The sequence below is a fragment of the Scleropages formosus genome, chromosome 8 (genome assembly GCF_900964775.1).
Source record: "Scleropages formosus chromosome 8, fSclFor1.1, whole genome shotgun sequence".
Lineage (NCBI taxonomy): Eukaryota > Metazoa > Chordata > Actinopteri > Osteoglossiformes > Osteoglossidae > Scleropages > Scleropages formosus.
In genome coordinates this window covers 9,554,347-9,575,240 of record NC_041813.1, presented here as the reverse complement: position 1 = coordinate 9,575,240, position 20,894 = coordinate 9,554,347, and the positions used below count along the sequence as shown (strand labels likewise).

General features: G+C 41.4%; 1 protein-coding gene across 2 annotated transcripts; it reads right to left on the bottom strand.

Annotated features, from left to right (window-relative positions):
- Positions 1–1,798: 1,798 nt before the first annotated feature.
- ercc6 (excision repair cross-complementation group 6) lies at positions 1,799–20,626 on the bottom strand. Of its 2 annotated transcripts, XM_018724890.2 has the most exons (21): positions 20,264–20,626; positions 18,594–18,995; positions 18,198–18,318; positions 17,821–17,926; positions 16,777–17,467; positions 15,622–15,753; positions 15,021–15,179; positions 14,130–14,265; positions 12,899–13,069; positions 12,293–12,469; positions 10,243–10,359; positions 9,259–9,354; positions 8,187–8,405; positions 7,435–7,545; positions 7,187–7,306; positions 6,916–7,010; positions 6,078–6,223; positions 5,316–5,858; positions 4,699–4,900; positions 3,947–4,025; positions 1,799–2,815 (listed from the first exon to the last, which is right to left on the bottom strand). In XM_018724890.2, the coding sequence occupies exons 2-21, from the start codon at positions 18,983–18,985 to the stop codon at positions 2,366–2,368; spliced, it is 4,263 nt and encodes a 1,420-aa protein (XP_018580406.2). In that variant the 5' UTR covers positions 18,986–18,995; positions 20,264–20,626; the 3' UTR covers positions 1,799–2,365. The 2 variants fall into 2 exon arrangements, with proteins under 2 accessions (XP_018580406.2, XP_018580405.2); XM_018724889.2 differs by lacking the exon at positions 20,264–20,626 and having other exon boundaries at positions 18,594–19,164.
- Between the last annotated feature and the right edge of the window lie 268 nt (positions 20,627–20,894).

Below are 20,894 nucleotides of genomic sequence, written 5' to 3'. Positions count from 1 at the left end.
ACGCGCTGGGACACATCGCCAGCCATTCAATGTTCTACAGGTAGTAAAACTGACTGCATCTCTGCTTGTTCACATAGTTCAAATACTTTTACCCTTACATACCATGTACATTAGAAAACACGTTCAGAAATAATGCATGTGTTGTGGAGTGATATGAAGGGGCGACACAGCGGCACAGCGGGTAGCGCTGCTGCCTCATAGCGCCTATGTGGTGCGAGAGAACAGGGGTTCGATCCCCAGTCTGTATAGAGTTTACATGTTCGCCCCGTCTGCCTGGGTTTCCTCCCAAAGACATGCTGTTCGGGTTCCCTCATAGTGTGTGAGTGACAGAGAGAGTGTGTTCCACTGATGTATGTATGGATGAGTGACCTATTGTAGTGTATCTAGCAGTGTTAGTCATCTTGGTGAATGAGGTGTGTGGCTAGTAACACTACAGAGTATCCACTGTAAGTCGCTTTGGAGAAAAGCGTCTGCTAAGTGAATAAATGTAAACGTTTAACGTGAGCACACAACGTTGTAGAGTTGTAGAGTTTAGATTTCTTCACTGTTTCAGACTGTAAAGAGAAAGAAGGTGTGAAATTTGCGCGGGAAAAGCAGGGCAGTAACTTGTACCGGAGAAAGCGGTTGGCGCCAGTGGAGTCCACGGTCAGCTGTGTAATAAAATGGCGTCTCCTGTAAAGGATCGTGCGAATTTTAAAGTTTTCGCTGTTAGTGGTTACCTATAGACTTACCACAAAAATGGGGCTGAGAAAACGACTTTACACACAACAGGTTTCAAAACTGTTAAGGCCACTGGATTTACTAAGTTGTGTATACTCTCTTCCACCTCCAAGTTAGGGACACACACCAGTTGCAAATGATAAATGTACACTGTCGCTGAAATATTGTTTAAAAATACTTTTCGGAAGAACCGGCAGCGCAGGCATATCGGAGCACCCTCCCGAAGAATATGTTAAAAAAACTCCCAACATTCATTTTCAGTTCAGAAATAATACCGCTACATGGAGTGATATGTTAATATTCGAGGATTTAACGTAATAACGAGAACATGAACACGATAGTGGTAGTTCACATAAAGGGTAAAATATCTGAAGTGGGGAGTAAATACCACACATTAGGTATAGGGATACTAATCATGTTAATGCGGTGAATCAGGAGTCCTAGATGTTACAGAGAAGTCGGCGGAACGCCTGCAGAGTTGCTCGGACCAGCAGTGGTCGACAACATGGCGGTCAAACCCTGATCCCACTCCGTGAGTCCCCATCTTCCTCGTAGGGACACGCTGCGTACTCTATTCCCCCCAGTAAATTACTTAAATTAAACTTGAAGCGTCGTTTGTTAGGATCACCCTGTTTAGACTAAGTATTAATTATTAAGAGAAAAATCTGAGTATGGTCACTACATACATGTGGAGAACGCATATTAGTAAATCTAAAGCTTTCTTGACGAAGGGAATGCGTAACTCTCTCCTGTTATATTAACATGCGTTTCATTGCATTTCTATGTGAATTTAGGCAGACCGGAGCTTGGTGGAGGTGAATGTTATACTCAGGAATGAAACGGTCTTATTCAACTACTGTCGCAATGTACATATTTTCTTTTTAGTTGATTCACAAGTTTAAATATACAGTAATTTCCAGGTAGCGGGAAGTGTTATTTCAGTAATAGCTGCCCGAAGAACATTCATCGTTACGATGTATGGGGTATTTAAATATATCCCACATCCAAAAATGAACCGCAGAGATATGTAATCTCATACCTGCAAACAAAATGTTTAATAGATTGCATTCTGACAGGATACAGTCCATTGACTGTGTATTTAACCAAGAAATTTGAAGTTTATTTTAGTACTTCTGTAAGCTGCAATTTGTTCATAGGATTGGCGAACAGGTTCATACATTATAGTCACAGTTACACTTTAGATCCCATGTAATGGAGGTAGATTAAGAGGTAGAATCATCAGTTCCCATTTTCAGCTTTCAGAATGCCTCAGGATTGCAGTTGCACATTTTTCTAGATCTTTACACTCTAGACAAATGCCAGCTATAAAATATTTTTTTCACAGACTAGCACATCCACTAATTTTAAAATAGTGACATTTTTAGCCTATGGAATAATTCTGGTTACATTCATAACCAGCAGTTAAACTAATAATTCCTTATTTTACAGTACAATTAGGAGTATATATAATTTGCAAAATCATTTTGGAGATGGTAAACATGCTATCCCGCTGAAGGGATGAAGAGCTATATGAACAACTGTAATGACTGACTTCAAGTAGATCCCAGGACATATACAGTATAACCCCTGATGCCCCTGAACTTAAAAAGCACCAAATGTACACAATGGCATGTATTGCCTCCATTTAGTGGAAGTCAGCTTTGAGCCTCCACATCCCCTCTTGGCCTGGGGTACGGTGGAAGTCACACAGGTTCCTGATAAGCTCTCTGAAGACTGCTGTCTGAGAGGCAGATAGCCTGGGGCCAAAGTGTTGTAGGATCTCCTCAGTGCTAGCCTGCCCATTCACCTGGGCCTGGAAGGCCACAAAGTTCCGAAGGTCCACCAGTAGCTCATCGTGTTCTGTAGAGGCACGGGGGAAATCTGTGCCCCCTGTCGATTGCAGGCTGCTGCCTTCATCTTGGTCTTCCTCCTCCAGGCTCTGGGATAAGCTCAGGTGGTTCCTGGCCTTCATCTTGGCTAACAGAACAGAAGAGGAGAGGGCAGCAGAACCAGAGTCTTCATCCAACCCTTCTCCACTGAAGTGGTTGGAGGATGTTGGTTTTTTAAGAGCAGACTTCTTTATTATAGCAGCATCCTGCAAAGATGAAACATTCAAAGTCGTATTAGGAAAGGAGAAAGGCATGTGTAATGAGCAGCATGAGACTATAAGTAAAATATCACATTTCAGATCAAATCCTTCACTGACTACATTATAAATGTGCTACTAGAGAATGTTTATAATATAGAGGTGTCCCACAAAAAGATCTGTTAAGGCCATTTTGGTTTCTTCAGTACAGAGGCAGTATCAAAACAAAACAAAACCAAAAAAAAAAAGAGAAAAACTTCTGCTGTGATGTATGTTGAATTATTGTTGACTTTAACAGATGACTTTGGGCCCTTAATTTCATTGCCTAGGTTAATAAATTTACATATTCTATTGCCATTACATCCCCACTGGCTGCATGAAGATGTGCTGGAACCATGTTCTGATGGATGAGTTTCACTTTTTGCCAAGATGTTTTTTCATTATTCTCGTCATATCTGTAGCATATCAGAAGAGAGTTCTTTAAAAAATTGGAAGTGCTATTACATGTTCTTGAAGGAACCTGGAAAGTCCTCTGCACATAAAATAACCATAAAAAGACAAGTATAAACTGGATGATGGTCATGGAAGAGCAATCATAAGATGTGATGAACAAAATTAGGAAAGTTTTACTGGATCCTGGGCAGGAAATGACCCAAGAGGGTTAAAAAAATTGGGGGCACAATAAACTCTTGTCTTCAAGTGATGAGGCATGATCTCCAGAATGCCATCAGCATATCTCAAGAGCAATGTGTGGTTAGAACATTGCTAGGATAAACATTTCAGTAATCCCATTTAATGTGTGTATTCACTATTTACTGGAGACGAAAGTAATTTTAAATGCCCAAAGTAGGCTGTCAAACTGACCAAGACCCTCAAAATAGCATACCAAGATATCATGGAGGAAGGGGAGAAAAAGGAAAATATTAACAATGGGTTGATAACTTCTAAACACTTCTTAAGCACTTAACCAATAAAGTACTTTTTTTCTGAAACATCCCACAATATCAAAATATTCAGCCCATCTCTACTTTTCACTTTGTTTGCATACAAACATTTTTTGAAAGATCTACTTTCTTAAATGTGTATTACACACCTATACATCATATTTAACAGATGAGAAGGTTGATTTTGGTTAGATACCTTGCATTTGTCCGATCCATGTGCAGCAGAAGTGCTAGTCTCTGCTAACACTGGGTTCTTCTTTTGACCAAACCTTCTCCTAAAAGAAATCACAACATTACCATTATATTGCAAAAGAAAACACAGAAAAATGCAGTAAACCCAAGGGACTTCTCAGAAATTACACTATACATTTAGCTTTAAATATTCTGCAACGTGACTTACAATGTCAAGCTACTTAGAATACTTTACCGAATTATACAGCCAGGTAATTATTACTGGAGAAATTTGCAGCGAATACTTTTGTAAAAGGTTCTACAGCAAGAGACTGCATTGCAACTCCAAGTCAAGAGGTGGCAGCTCTACCCATTACACTACCTGCTACCCTAAAATATAAGAATATCTGAACTGTTTACACTGAGTGCAGCTATAGGCAGGTAAAGTGTTTGAATGGCTGTCAGACAGTTACGTAGTCTGTTTACTTATTTGTTGCAGCAAGAATGCATAGTTTCTTTTCAAATTATCAGGCCATTGAAAAAAAAAAAAAACTGTCTAAATTTGTGACTAGATTGTTTTGTGTTTTCACCAGGCCAACAGAATACTGTGCTTTTTGTTAATCAAGCGAGTTAATGTACTTTTCATGAGATTAAAACTGCTGGGCATTTTTACTCATGTATGCAAAGTCCACTGTCCATTACAAGATAGAGCCAGTGAAAGCGGAATTTCATGCCAAGAAAAGTGTGACTGGCTGCAATGTTTGACTGAAGCCCTACTTGAAAGTTCCAGGGGTTCCCAGTGGTGTCCCACAGTCGTTTTCAGTGGGCACTCGTGAGAAGGGGATCCTGCAGTGCTGGCGAGACAACTTCAGGACCCGCAGGGCATCTTTAGCTACGCGGTCAGCCTCTGCCTCAACAAGCACATAGTCTGGGTTGGATGCCTCCATGATGGAATCATGCTTCATCACACTATGAATACCTGTTAATGATAAACAGATTGCCATCCCTAAGTAAAAATTGAAGAATGGCTTCTAATAAAGCCACGTACACATTCCTCAGAGTAGCACTCTGATGTTAATTAGACTAACATTCAGAACTGCTATAGCATAAGACAGAAATAATATTGTGGATATAAACAGTCCTGGGGTGAAATAAATGTGAAGGGGAGCAGCTTATGTGAAGTAAGATCAACAGTCATCAGTCTTTCTTGGGTGACTAATAAATACATGGTATGTAAAACAGGTATCCATTACTTTTGAGCAAAATCAAGCTCAAACCACAACATATTAATGAATCAACTTTTACTCCAAAGTATGTGCTATTCAGTGTCCTAATTCTCTACTGAAACAGTTTAAAGACCTATCAACAGATTCAACAACTTATGAGACCTTTACCTGACTTCTTAAACAGTTTGGCAAGGACATAGTCTTCACTTTTATTCTGGTCTTCTTTGTCTTTCTCATCACCACCAACCCTCTTGTATCTCCTCTTCTTTACCAGGTGCGAGATGCGATGCCCTTCAAATCGGGCATCCCTATGGTGCTTGTGTTTCAATGGCACTGAAGTATCTTCTGGATCACAATGTTTAGTCTTTTCTTTCTGTTTCTGAGGACTGTGCCCTATTCCATCAGCTGGCCTTGCCTTCACCTCGCAGTATAATGTGCATTTAGAAGCCCCGTTTGTGGGACTCCCGTCATCTTGGTTACAGCCATCGGTGTCATTAGGTCCAGTGAACCCATTTGTGGACTGTGGACTGTTTATTTTATCAGTTAGTGATGAGGATGTCAAATTTAAATGGAGAGAGTTTCTTTGTAGTGGATCTTGGGAAAGGTCTTTTAGTTTTGTGATTCCATTCAGCTGGCTGTGTCTTTTTTCAGGAGAACTTGGCAATTTCACTTTTTTTGGCTTCTTGGGCACTTGCACATCAGAACCAGTACCTGAGATAATTTTACAAAAAGAGCCATGTTAAATTTAAGGTTTCATTAATGTTATTAATTACAATGAGTTCAGCGAATCTCAAGCAGCCATCATGAATACATGTAAATCTATGAGAGGGAATGTCAAGGACAAAGAAACAGGCAAGGACAAAGAAACAGATGATTACAATTTATTTTTAATTTCCTGATTTAAAATAATACATTTAGTTGCTAAATTACCTGCAAATATTGCACTGGTTTCAGTTCCCTGGGAGCTGTCAGGATTGCTCAGCGTGAAGAGCTCGTAAATGTCATTGGACTTGAAAAATCGACGTTGTTTGGGGTCTTTAAGTACTCGATTTGTGAGGAACTGCTTGAAGATTTGTCTGAGGGGATAGGCCAGAGTTGCACTGAATTAGCTACTATTGAGGGCCAGACGTTTAGTCATTATCATAATGACCAGAAATATAGCGTGGCTGGCCAAGGATCCAAAAAAAAATGTTACCCCACAGAACTGTTTAACAGCGGGACAAGGTATTTTGTGTTATAAGTTAGACATGAATTACTCATTCAGCATGTAAACAACCCATCATCCAGTAATCTTTGGGAATTTGTAGAACCTTTAAGGCGGAATAACACAACAGGTTACCGCCATCTTTGAATGACCTGTATTCACAAAATAATCATTTCTGTTTTTGTGAACTGAACTACATAGCCCATTTTGTTTGAGTGCCTATCCTAATGTACAAAGGAGCAATTAGACATTCTCTGCCTTCCAGGTTTTTTATGAGACAACTACATTTGGTAACAAAGCGGTATTGTTGAGACATTATGGTAATGTAGAGCATTGTCATAACATGCATTTAAAATTTCCTACGAAGTTAATGTGTAAACCTGAAGATGTTCATAAACAAATCATCCTGGTGGCCACTGCACATGTAAACATTTTACTGCTGGTTGTCTTAAAGCACCTTAAACCAGATAAATCCTAAATGCTGATCAAAATCCTTCACTGAGTAATACCTTTCAATGTTTCTAAGTGGAAGTATGATCATTCAACATACATCCTACTACTAACCTGTGGTAAATCTTCTCTTCAATTGTCCCAGCAGTGAGCAGCCTGTACACGGTCACCTGCTGTTTCTGGCCAATTCTCCATGCACGCTCACGAGCCTTTAAAGCACAACATGATATGCCATTTACAAACAGTTTTTATTAATGTGTATCGAGGAAAATGAAAAATCTAACCAGTGTAGAAAACTACAGAGCACTACAGAATCTGATGAGGATGCGTGTTACTAAGAGCCCTACTGAGGTAAATGTAAACACAATGTATTAAATGTGTTCACCTGAGTGTCTGTGCTGGGGTTCCAGTCTGGGTCATAGATAATGACGCGGTTTGCGCCAGTCAAATTAACACCAAGACCACCAACTCTAGTAGTCAGCAGGAAGAGGAAGATTGACTCGTCCTGGAGAAAAAAAAAAAAAATCTAGGTATTATAATAATAATAATACACTAGAAAAATACTGTAAAATGAAGTGAAACCAAGTAATTTACTCAAGATGGATACCGGCTTCAAAAAATCATGAATGATACCTCATTGTACTGTGCAATAAGCGGTTGTCTGGAGGCTATGGTGGTGGTGCCGTCCATTTTCAGATATGTGTATCCATTTTCCCTCACAAATACCTCCAGGATTTCCAGCATCTGTTAGAAGAAATGTTTTTGGTCACAACACTGAGAAAGGGATTAAGATAAAAGGATTAAAGTGGGATTAATATTACATGTAGAGAGGTGCCACCACTGTGGGTGTAGGTTCACTACGAAACTCAATCTTATTTATATTGAACAAAGACAGCTGGACCTTGACAGACCCCACACAATGTAATAAGTGCTTCTAATGCATTTTATTAAAGGAAAAATGACAATTTTATTGGTGCTAGAGCAGGTTCTTGGATATAGGTATAAAGATATCCACATATCCATATTTTTACTGTACAAAGTGCCCTGTGTATTCAAGAAAATTGTAGCTCTTTACACATTATTATATTTAAATAGCTATCAAATTGGCACACAGAGGTTTTTCTTGATGTTTTCACTGGATGGATAAAGGAGTAACTTTCAGGGGCATAAAACGATACATCAGCAGTGAATGATTTCAAATAATTGCTGTTAAACGGTTTCAGTCCAGAGTAAGTAAACTGCCTAGTTACGACAATATTCTACTCAACAAGAATAAAGACCTTTTGACACAAACAGTTCATGTTGGTCATGTATACAGAGAAACGCAACAGCTAAATAAGTTACCATATGGTCAAAGTGTTTTGAAGAGAGGGCTGCACACACACCTGTCTTGACTGGGTGAAGAGTAGCACTCTGTGGCCCTGCTTGTACCACAGTCGGAGAAGTGACTCCACCACGATCAGCTTGCCGGAACGACGCCAGTAACCAAAGTGCTCCTCTTTAGTCAACTGGTCTTCAGGAACACCCCGCAAGATCCGGGGCCCTCCAGAGAACAGATCTGGGTGGTTGCAAATCTTCCTCAACGCAATCAGCCCAGAGAACACCTGCACAACATAGGCACAGTGAGGAAAAGGAGGGGTAGTGTAATTTCACAAAGTTACAAAGGCCTGCACAGCTACGTACGCCGCAACTGAATAACCGAGAGCCCACCTCACCTCTGAAAAACCTTCTTAACAAAAATTCCATTGCATTAATAAAGCTAATTAATTAAAATTGCCTTCAGTAAAACACAATGCTGCCTGCTTCTTTTGTTCTTATTTTCCTTTCCCTGACCTGGCAATGGACATGCCATTAAAAATGCAGGTTAATGGACTGCAGGGCCATTAGAGGTTTGTAAACGTACAGCTATCCTCTGTGACCCACTGCACCATAAGCATTCTGGAATAGTGTGATGAATGGCTTGTTCATGTGTCTTTGGATGTGGAAAGGCAACAGCGGGGGACCTTGAGAGAGAAGAGGAAGTCCTCAGCCTAGGCTGAAGCCAGCAGATGTTACAGAAGGCCAAACAGAACTAGGAAAGTTAGACTGATGTATAATGCAGTGTTTCTGATTTGATGAACTGTTTATCAAAGTCTTACACCAGTAAAAGATTCTATCAGAACATGTATGCATGGTTCACTTGAAGTGCACTGGACAGAGCCAGTTATGTTCTAACTGATAGGCTCAGCAAGATATTGCTCCCGCTGAAATATGGGTCTCTTCTCCATATTAATGGTTCACAGCACATGGCTTAACTGCTCTACACACACAAAGCTGCAGCAGACTTTCTCAATACTCCTTGGGTAAGTTTTACTGAGAATTCACTGTGTTCCTTTCTCAAGTTTATATTCAACCTACTTAGAATGAAAAAAGTAATATATTTAAAATAACACAATTCAAAAAGGAAAGACAGTTCACCTGCATTTCCCTATTCAGGATCTGATATACTTCTTTGGAGTCGATAAAGTTCTGATAGATTTTTCGCTGCTCCTCAGTCAATCGGCAAAACAGAACCTTAACAGTAAAAACAAAAAGAACAAAAAAAACAATACACAGGCATCCCTCAACTTACAAACTTTCTTTATCCAAAATTCCAGCATAATGGCTTCTAGCTCTTTGATACCAAATTTTTGATTTACAGAACACAAACTAATACCTGAAGCTTGTCCAGCAAAACTGTTCAAAAAACACTGCATGAGTGAAGTAGAAGTGCAGCAATGTACTATAATTGATGTGTCTGCATCCAGATCTCTCAATTTCTTGATGTTAGGAATATGAGAATGTTGCTTTAAGAGCGTGGGGCATTATGGGAAGTGTGTAAAATTCCACAGGAGTGTCTGTCGACCATAGGTGAGTCATTTAATTAAATGATTGTGGACACAACAGAGCTATTATCAGAAAAAGTTTAACTGATGGTTTTTTGGGTTATGTATGTGCAATTAGCAGCAGTGCACAGTTTCAGAAAGTCGTTAGCAATAGACACAAGATGCTCAGTGGGTTCTTCCTTGGCTTATTGCTCATCCCATGGAGAACTGATCAATTAAAAAAAGAAATGTGGGAATTACCCCACTAAGTGTGTAAATGTGTTTTATGTTGTGCTAAAATCATGGGTTGATAATTATACAGGTGTTTTAGTGTTCTAGTGATATTTGGAAAATTTGGGGTTTTTGTATGTGCTCGAAATGCATTACAATATAGGCTTTCAGTACCTGAACTTCTCAGGAACGGATACATTTTGTAAATCAAAGGATGCCTGTATTTTGTTTGCGTGTATGTATAGATTATAACATTTGAAAATTATAATCAATTTTTACCTGTTTAAGTTGACCAGTTCACTAAAGAATCACTACACAGAGTATGCATGTGAGTACTTGAAAACATGGGAAAACGGTTAGTTACTACCTGCTCATTCTTGTCTGGTAGAGAAAGGTTGGTTTTCACATCAGCTTTCATCCTCCGAAGCAGGTAGGGGTTAATGGTGTCTCGTAAAACACAAGCACACTTGTAGGCTGTCTGGACCTTGAAAGAAGGAACAACGAATTGATTAAACTTCAAGAGACACACCATTGCAACTAAATCCATGTTCCTTCATGACAGTCAGAGAATTCCTTTGGGAATATGCTTAATTACGAATATCGTCTTGGATTACATAACAAAAATGTTCTGATCTCAAGTGCTGATCTTTTGACTAAGCTCCCTGTGAAGTTTCACTCTCTTTTTCTTCCTTTTCAGCAGATTGGCACATTAAAAATTCATAGCAATGCTGTTTGACTCAAGGGAAAGGCCCTCTTATCAATAACATTGTCCTAATCCGCACTAGGCCAAACACCATTTGCCTGAGGTTCAAAGTAGGGGTGGGGCAGACCTGAAAGATCAAAGGGAATTTATAGGGGTGCACAAGACTGTGGTGCACAGGACAATAAGTGGGGATTAAGGGCCACTTGGGATAACAAAAGGCAGAGAGTAGGGTCCTATGACGAACATATGCTACAGTAATGGCTGGTCTGTACATGGCCAGGAGGCCTGATTAACTCCAAAGAGTTTACATACAAAGGGCAAAAGGAGTCAGCAGTGTGGGTTTTCAAGGGGGCGGGTGTTGCTTCTTTGTTAATATAAACCATGGCTTGATTGCTCTGGTGGAGCTAAGGAGAAAACGGATGCCAGAAGTTTCGCTACTTGGTCCGATTCAATCATCATCAGTAACATGTCTGAACTGAAAAGAGAAACACAGTCAAGTCTACAGCTGAGTCCATTAGTGCTAGAAAAAAAGTATATTAGGATAAGAGAAAAGCCAACAAAATGCATTGTGAAGACTGACTGTAAACAACCACCCATCCATTATCAACTGCTTATCCAGGGCAGGGTTGTGGTGGTCCAGAACCTATCCTAGTAGCATATGGTGAAACATAGGGTATACTTTTACCAGGATGCTTGTTCTTCACTAGTTTATTACACACACACACCATACTATTTCACTCACACACGAAAGCACTAGAGGCAATTTAGTCACCATTTCACCCAAAAAATGTCTTTGGACTGTAGGAAGAAAACCAGAGTACCTGGAGTCAACTCATGTGAACATGGCAAGAATAACATAATGCACTTTTTGTATCGTTCTTGGGGATGTACGTCGCACTGGAGAAAAGCATCTGATGAATAAATGTAAATGTGAGAAAATGCTAAATCTATAGACTAAACCAGATTCCAACTCACATCCGAACCCCCATACGAAAGCTGCAAAGCACCAACATCACTTGCTGTGCAGCCGTGCTGCCCTGTAAACAATGATGCCACCATAAAAAAAGTCAGACCGTTCTGCGTCCTGTCAACATTTCCCTTTGAAACCCTTGTATTTATCCTGTGACAAACAGCACTTCCAACGTGACGGAAGCCGCCACTAAGGATATGTGGAAGACAAAAAGACTGAAGAGAGAGGGTGAAGAGGGCTAGCCATCGGCAACCATTTAATAACATTAATAATTAGTAAAGGTTTTTATTATTGGCTGAGGAAACATCAATAAGCCTTTAAAGGAAGTTAAGCGTATAAATCCATACAGTCGGTGTATTATTAACGAGGAGCTGATGATAAAGGCACTTTATCCCTCCTGTCCTCATCACAGACCAGCACCCTCCTCCTCCCACTCTGTTGACATGCCTTAAATGTCTTTTTTCAATCAAGAAAGAAAGGGAATATGCCTCTTCTGGGCATCTATCTGCAAGACACTGTACTCACTGACTGCAAGGGGGGGCACTTCTACTGACCACAAAACTTATGCAATCCCTGTTGTCCGTATTAATTGACTTGCAATCTGACTGCATTTAAACTATGCTTCTTCAATTCCAACACAAAGATCAATACATTATTTCAACACCATTAGAAGAAGCCCCAAAATGTGTTACCATAACACCAACATAATGACAAGGCATAAGACCAGGTTTAGGAGTGGCCTACCTGAACAGGTGACGCATTGGCGTAGCCTCCCATCGTGATGGGCACAGAGAACTGTTCCATGAAGGTGGGCAGCGTGCCCAACTTGCCAGGGAAGACAAAGTCAAACAGAGACCAGAGCTCTTTCAGGTTGTTCTGCATCGGGGAGCCGGAGAGGATGATGCGATGGGGCGTGCGGAACTGTGGGGGCAGGGGGTACGTGATACTGAAGCATGACCAACAGATGAATCTCCCCCATCAGGAGGCTGTGATGCTCCAATCTGAGGTGTTCATCACTTAGAGGCTCATCAGATAGCATATTGGATTTTACACTGTGAGGCCTTACATCAAAGACGACTGCAGGCTTTAATTGTGATGAGGCATCTCAGGACTGGCCAAGCTCTGTATGGAGAGCTGAAATGAACACCTACAGCTCTCTAGGTTGACTGACTCAGATACATTAGTTGTATAAAGTGATCAGGATGGGATTAAATAGGGATGAGTACCGAAAAGGAGGGTGCAGGAATAACTAGCACTTCAACTAGCAGCAAGGTGAAACACCATAATATTCTACAACTGATGACTACATAAAAGCACAGAAAAATACTACTCCCTCACATGCATCCTCACCATTTTACAGGCCACTGTAACTCCAGCATGAGGGTTGCGAATCTTGTGTCCCTCATCCAAAATAATGTAATGCCAGTCGTACTTCTGGATGTAGTCCTGCATGATACGCACATACGAGTAGGAGGTGATGAGGATACCATGACTCTCCACAATCTCCGGAATCAGTTTCTCCTGAAATGAGCAGACAGCAGGTCAATATAATACAGCAGGTCCCCTCTGCTTATGGTGACAATCCCGCTACATTTGCCAAAAAAAAAAAAAAAAAAAGCCAAAAAAAATTCTACAAAAGCCAAAATGCTTATTACATCAAAACGATCAATGCGCATTAAAAAAAACATATTCTGATGTGTGGTGCATAATACCCTGAACAGACATTGGCCTACAAGGCAACTGGCATGCAATTAGTGTAAGCTCCTTTGAGCTGAATTCACCCCATCAGCACAGAACACACAGAATGGACACAGCCATTTACAGCAGCGCAGATGAGTGGGAGCACAGGGAGCGCAGCTCACCTTGACACCTCCCCACTGCTGTGAAACTCCTCGGCAAACAGTGCTGTGCTTGACAATTAATCTCATAGACGGCATGCGTGTGACATCCCTTCCCTCTATCAGAAAAGCATTCACACGCTGAGCTTGGGCAGACGCATCGGTAGCCGGGACTGTTTCCTCAAAGGAAAACTACTTTTTGCCTCCTTTGCTGTGTCTAAGGTTGTATGTGTAATTAATTAAAAGCACATCACATTGAATGATCTGATCCATTGAAGAGATTCTAAACAATACTTGAGTTCACAGCATGATTAATTGCATCACTTTGAAAAAGCTTCATCTACGATAAAAACTGTTTATCTGAACATGAAGAAAATGTGTATCTTTATAGACTACAATGAAATGGATTCGCTGACTTTATACAGTGAATTTCATTTGGTTTAATTGAGTAAATGTCTAGATAATTACTGAAAACACTTTACCCTTAAGGCCATTTGAGAAGTAAAGACATAGAAAGCAATGATTTTGCACTGATCAGCTCTTGTCCTGCAACTGCTACTGGGGATCAGAAGAATTTCATCTGAAACCATAACGCAGTAAATTAATGCAGCCCACCAGACCCTAATGAAAGCTCCAAACAAGAGTCAACAATGGAGGCCTTTTGGTTCTGGCTGAATCCCAACCCACACTGCTCCAAGTCGAGCCTATGGCGCATTCCACGTCACAGACGGGCAGATGCTCACCTTCCTGCTGGTAAAGGAGCCCGTTTCATGGAGCACAGCCACACGAAAAGGCGGCCACCAGGTGTGGAACTCCTTGACCCACTGGTGCATGACTGTGGCTGGGCACACGATGACTGTGGGGCCCAGGCCTTCGTACCTACATACATCGGCGACAAGGGTTATCACATGTGGAGACATACCAAGTTCTGTTTTACAGAAAGGTACGAGGCTGCCTGATCAAACACCAAACTACAAAATCTGATGTGTCAATCTTATTCCTGTCAGTACATTGAAGCCAGTGCTTATAAATTCCTTTGATCACCATTAAATGGGAATCAAGGGAAATTATTATTTATTCTTCACTTATTTTGACAGTAAAGCTCAGGTTAACAAAGCTGAGATGTTCAAATCTTTGCAAATTGAACATAAATCAACAAAACATAAAACCCCACACGTTACTGCTTTGACACTAACACTCAGCCTACATTTTCTCTGAACAAAATGAATGGACAGGATATGCTCAATGACTACAAGAGCATTACGGCCAATCTAAGATTCCAGGCTGCTACTGAGGCATAATTGAGTTTGCAAACAATCAATTTGTGGAGAGTCGACGCAGCACGCTGTATTGACCCATGCAAACTCTGCTCCTGCGCAACAGTGCAAGAGAGGCACTGCCTTTAACATGTTTAATTACGTGTTTCATGTTTAATTTCCCCAACCCTGCAGTCCCACCCCGTCACACTCTTGTTTTCCTCTGATGTTGCCACTAAAAGAATTAAAGGAATATCATAATTGAAATGTCGTTAATAATTTACGCCACCCTCTCTCCACCAGCAATTCGGCTGCTGAAATATTAATGATGTTCGAGACTGTCAGTCTGGGAGGGGACGGTTGCGGGGGGGCGCTTGCCTGTAATTTGAGCCTCGCGTCCTCAGCTTGCTGTAGCTCAGCCCTGCCAGGAAGGCGATGAACTGGATTGTCTTGCCCAGGCCCATCTCATCTCCCAGAATTCCTCCTGCTTGCTGGCAATGCAGCTCCCATAGCCACCTGACGCCCGTTTGCTGGTACCTGGGGACAGAGCCACATGGCAGCATGATGCTGAATTAGTCATGCCACCAATAAAACACGCTGATCTGTGGAGCACAACAGAGCACATATTGGGACGGATTAAAGTAGAAGCACCACAAAAGACAGTGCTGGGAAATGTCACTGCCCCAGGCACCCAGTTCAACTCAAAGATTGTTTGTCCACCAGCTCCAAACCTGAAACTCACTCAACTCCCAAAAAACACCATCCTCTAACTTCAGCGTGCAGAAACAGCAGTGTGAGCCTACTTTAACGGTATATGTTTTTCGGCAAATCCACAGCTAAGCAAGATGCCATTTTCTAATGTGCCATGCAGAAGAGATCACATCACATCACACAGGAACATAATGCTACAAAAGTCCTACAAACTTAGATGGTTAACTGGCTCAAGACAGTAGGACAACCGAAACTACGAGAGCCTTACTTGAAGAGCTTTTTCCAGAGGAAACCAGGCATTTTGAAACCTTCATCGAACTCTGCGTCGCTCTCTTCTGAGTCGTCCTCTCGTGCTTCTTGCTTCTGCACCTTTTCCAGTAGCCTCTGCCGCTTCCACCTCCTGGATGGATGAGCAAATGAAAGGAGCTAAAAAAGTCAAATGGCATGGCACTAGCCCCCCCAAACTAGTACTCTTACACACAGCTTCCGTACATCCCCTGAAGTGCATCACAGCACATGTCAACAGCAACGATAACTACAGCGTCAGTTTCTGATTCAGATCCACGATTACAGAGTTTTTAGACATGATCCTCCTTCCTACAATAAATCCAAAGGCATTCCAACTCATGCTCATTTCACTGGTATCAAAGCGAGTGATCACAAATAAGGAAAGAGGCACTTTTGTCTTTAGAATCTGGATGGTCCCAGACCGACCACTCCGATTTCCCAGATTGAGACCTACTACCGTGTCTTAGTTAGCTGGCTTTATACGGCCTACGAGGCCAGCTTTAATTGATCCAGTCTGGCTGCAGGGATACAGCAGTTAGTGGCAGTGTCGTCAGGAACCAAATTAAGATTGATACAGACAATTAAGCATTTGAGCTCCCCATGAAAGGTGTGAGAGGGGAGGAAAAAAATCCATCTTCATTTAGTCCTGGCCCTGTCACTTGACAATGAAAAGGTTCCCTTTATTCCAGCTTCCCAGACTATATTTGTAATTAAGTCAGGACTAAGCTTTAGTTCAGTTAATTACATTTTTTGTGCTAACTCCCCAACCCCCAACATTCACTCCCTCATACAAATAAGAATCAAAAATGTGTTGCTTAATTCACATTACTTCCCAGAAGTGCACAAAAAGGAAACATGCCAATATAATTTAGTTGCTATAAATATTGAATATTCAATCTTATTCTGAGCAGTAATTTTAGTTTTTTCACTTAGGCATTAATGAACTAGAATCCACACCATAATGAAAATGTGAAATTCTGAAAATTCATTCAGTTCAGGCGTAGCTGTCTATCAATGGATTACACTGGGAAAAGAACATTCCAAGCCAGGTAGGGCAACATGTAATGAGACAGATAGACAAAGCAAACCACACACTTTGCTAACAGAACTCAAAGTGAGTGCCTTATGAACACACCTTATTCTCTGTTTGTAACACTCTATGTCCCCGTCATCTTTACATTTCTTCACGGCACCTTTCTTCCCGCTGTCCTCTTCCTCTGAGCTGCTAGGGTAGTCCTCCTCACTTCCAGTAGCCTTCTTCGTCCTTCTGGATTTCCGTTCCGCCTTCTTGCTGTAAGGCTTCAGTTCATATTCTTCACCTTCATCCACCCAGAAGTCATCATCTTGATCTGGCTGATCAGGGTCCATGAGCTCATCACTGGGGATGTACTCTGAGCCTTCGCTGTCAGAGTCTCCCCGCACCTTCTTCTTGGAAGCGATCAGTTCCTTGACGGGTTTAGCTTTGGGGCAAACTCTGAGCGCATTCCTCTGCAGCTTTCGCATACGTTTCTGGAGCTTCCTGTCCTTACTGGTGAAATCGTTGTTCTCCTTTGGTTTGCTTTTACCCACAGAAACACTGTTGGCGTGAGCCCTGGACTTTCTCCTGGCCACCCGTTTCTTCCTGCTGATGGCCATCATGGCTTGGTCAGCCAGGTACTTATCAAAGCCTGAATTCTCACTGAGCATAATCTTACGGGGTTCCTTGTGCTTTGGCTGTTGGGGGATGCGGGTGCCGAAGGGCGTCATCTGACCTGTACGGATTAACTCCTCCCACTCAGTATCCTGTGCCGGCATGAGCATGCTGCCCAGGGTGGATGGGCCAGGCTCTAGAGCAGAACCAACCACACACACGCTCAAAATATACTCTTGTCACTGCTTGGAGGGTAATCGGTTACAACAATACGCTTCTAACAATCCATGTTCACTTAAAATTCTGCTAAACTATCAATCTATAGTAATTAAAGTTAAGAACAAAGGTTTCTGCAGAAAAGGCAATTATTAAAATATGAAGGTAAACAAAACAACAACCTGTGATCAAGCACTGCTCAAAAGTGGAACAAATATAAAATCAGAGAAAAAATGGTTATGAAACCCTACATTAACAATCTGCAGGCATACTTAAGGAAAAAGTATTGGAAGTATTGGATTATTAACAACAATAATAAATAACTATGCTTACCTTCATCATAATCCTCCAGCAATTCAGCTTCGATCTTCTGAACATCTCCTCCAAGAATGGCTTGTAGTCGTTTCTGTTTGGCTCTTATCTTTTTTAACTGCTTTTCCTGTGGCAGTGGTTATACATAAAAACTATTGGTAACAACTAACATTTCTACTGCATCAAGTGAGGTTGTTGATACATACGGTATAGTATACGTTCTTTGTTAAAATGATTTTTAAGACTTATCATGACTTCGCTAGCAAGTAAATGGGCAAGTAGGCTTCAGCCAAGATAACTTCAGTGGCAAACACAAGCATCCCAGTAAAGTTACTACATGCCAACCAAATCTGAGGGAATCAAGCTGCATTTAGCCAGGCTGCAAAAAACTTGCTTACCTTGTTCTCTTTCTGCCTTTTGACAGATTCAATTTTCCTGTTGATGTCTTTGCTGGTAGCAGCATATGGAGCAAGTTGATCTATAATTTTATCAATGTGCTTTAATGCACCTGTGCAGGAACTATGTAAGAGCACAAGGAAAATACAGAGTCACACAGTAGTTCCTGTTACACTCAGCACATGATAGCACTCCAACTCTCACAAATAATGTTGGGTAATGAAACAGGTCAGGATACAAGTACTATTTGTGACTAAAAAAATAATCCTATAGAATATGTTTTACGAAAGTTGTGAATGGAAATAAACTAGCTAATTTTATCATGCTCCATGGTAAAAGCTAAATTTATCCATTACAAACACTTGAGTTAGAAGATTTTCGTCTGGGGGCTTTCATACCGAAGGTCATCCAGCACAGACTCATACTCCTTCTTGGCCTCAGTCTTAGCTGCAGCCTGGCTGGCCTGCTGTATGGCATGGTCCACCTGCTGAAGCACGCCCCGCTCCAGCACATCCTGATCATATACATCAACGCCAAGGTCCTGGAGCTCAGTAGCCTGGGCCACGCGCGACACTGTCTGGATCTTTTGACGATCAATATGAACCAAGGACTGGGGCCTCCGAGGAAGCTCCACCAAGGATCCCGGTTCCAAGATGGCAGACTCATCCCTGTTGGTGCCTTCACACTCAGATCCACGCTCTGTCCCCACCTCTGTCCCAGAAAAGCAGGCAGAGCTGACAAGGCTGGACAGCGCTGGGAGTCCTTGGTCCTCACTACCATCTGCTGGCATCTTTATATTACTGCAAGCAAATACAGGAAACGTACGACAGGCACAAGACAGACATGAGGCACACAAACTACTGAGTGGACTTCGCATCCCTCAAAAGAAGTCCTTTACAGAAGTTAAACTCAATGCCTTATCTCACTGAAAGGAAGTGTTTCAAGACATTTCAAAGAAAGAAGGAATTTTTACACAACTAAATACCCCTCATTCCATCTGCAAAAGTTATCGCTGTTTCTTTTAATATAATAAACAACAGCGTTGGAACAGCCTATGGTAACTGAATTCCATGTATCATACCCACATCTCTCAGGACACACCTAAAACATCCAAAATAACATAAGTATTTATTTTTAACTTTTGAAGAGTTGGCAGGATATTCTGAAATGTGAAATAAGCAAAACATTTACATTTATTACATTAATATTTTTTTTTATTTAGCAGACGCTTTTCTCCAGAGTGACTTCCAATGAACTTTATGTAGTGTTACCAGCCCACACACCTTATTCACCAAGGTGACTTACACTGCAAGATACACTACTTACAATGGGTCACTCATCCATACATCAGTGGAACACACTCTCTCTGTCACTCATAAACTATAGGGAAGCCTAAACATCATGTCTGTGGAGTATGGGAGGAAACCAGAGCACCCACAGACTTACACTACTAGATACACTACTTACAATGGGTCACTCATCCATACATCAGTGGAACACACTCTCTCTGTCACTCATACACTATAGGGGAGCCTGAACAGCATGTCTGTGAAGTATAGGAGGAAACCCACGCAGATGCAGAAAGGACATGCAAACTCCACACACACTGAGCGGGGATCGAACCCACGCCCTCTCACATCACCTAGACGCTGAGACAGCAGCACTAGCTGTGCCACCGTGGCGCCCATCAAATTAAAAAAACATCAAAAAAAAAAGGTTCACCTGTTAAATCAAGATCTGTCACACACTGGTACCTGAACAACACCATGTCACGTGACATGTGGTAAAGCTCTGATGTGCCAGCAAGCTGAGGTTCTCATCATCCACAATTCTCGAGTATTAATTCGTGTTTATTACACAATTTATAACACGTTAAACTAACACATTGATTCTTTAATTAAATCGGACTCCCGAGACGACTTACAATGCTAGACAACGACATGACCTTTTTACACTGATTCACACAGTGTGTGGCCTCGCAGTGTGCGTAAGACGTACGGTAAGGCGCTCACACCGCCACGGATCAGCTCCTCTCACGTATTAGCTTAAGCTCAGACCGACGTGTTACCTCTGAGAACCTGGTCGACCACGGCTCAGAGCTCGGTGTAGCTACAGGGCAGCGCTGCCAGCGGAAGATCCGGAGTTGGCGAGTAACGTCATGTCTTATTTCAGTTTTTCGTCTTTTTTGTTGTTTTTTTGTCGTCACCGGTAACTGTCACGTCAGACGTCTTCAGTGAATCAGTGTCGCCCTCGCTCACGATAACCGGCTAACAGACATGACCTCCTACGAATATAGATAAGTACGGGGGATTACAATGCAATAAAAACGCAAAAAAAAAAAAAAAAAAAACTATATACGTGGACTACTGCAAAATACAACTCGCATTGTTATACAACAACATGCTGTCGTTTGTCTAACACTCTGCCCCATTTCCGGTGATAGAACCCGAGAAAAGAGGGACGTCGTTATCATTCGGACCACATAAAAAATTCGAGAGCGCCCCCTTGCGACGACGAGAAAGTGACTGTTTAAATGCGTCTCACCATTTCTGAGTCTCAATAGATTTAAGAAAGTTTTTTTTTTTTAGATTAAGTTATTAATTTATTGGTAGATTTAAGAAAATTTTATATCGGAAGTACACTATCACAGTAACACGATCTACGTATATTTACATTTACATTTATTCACTTAGACGCTT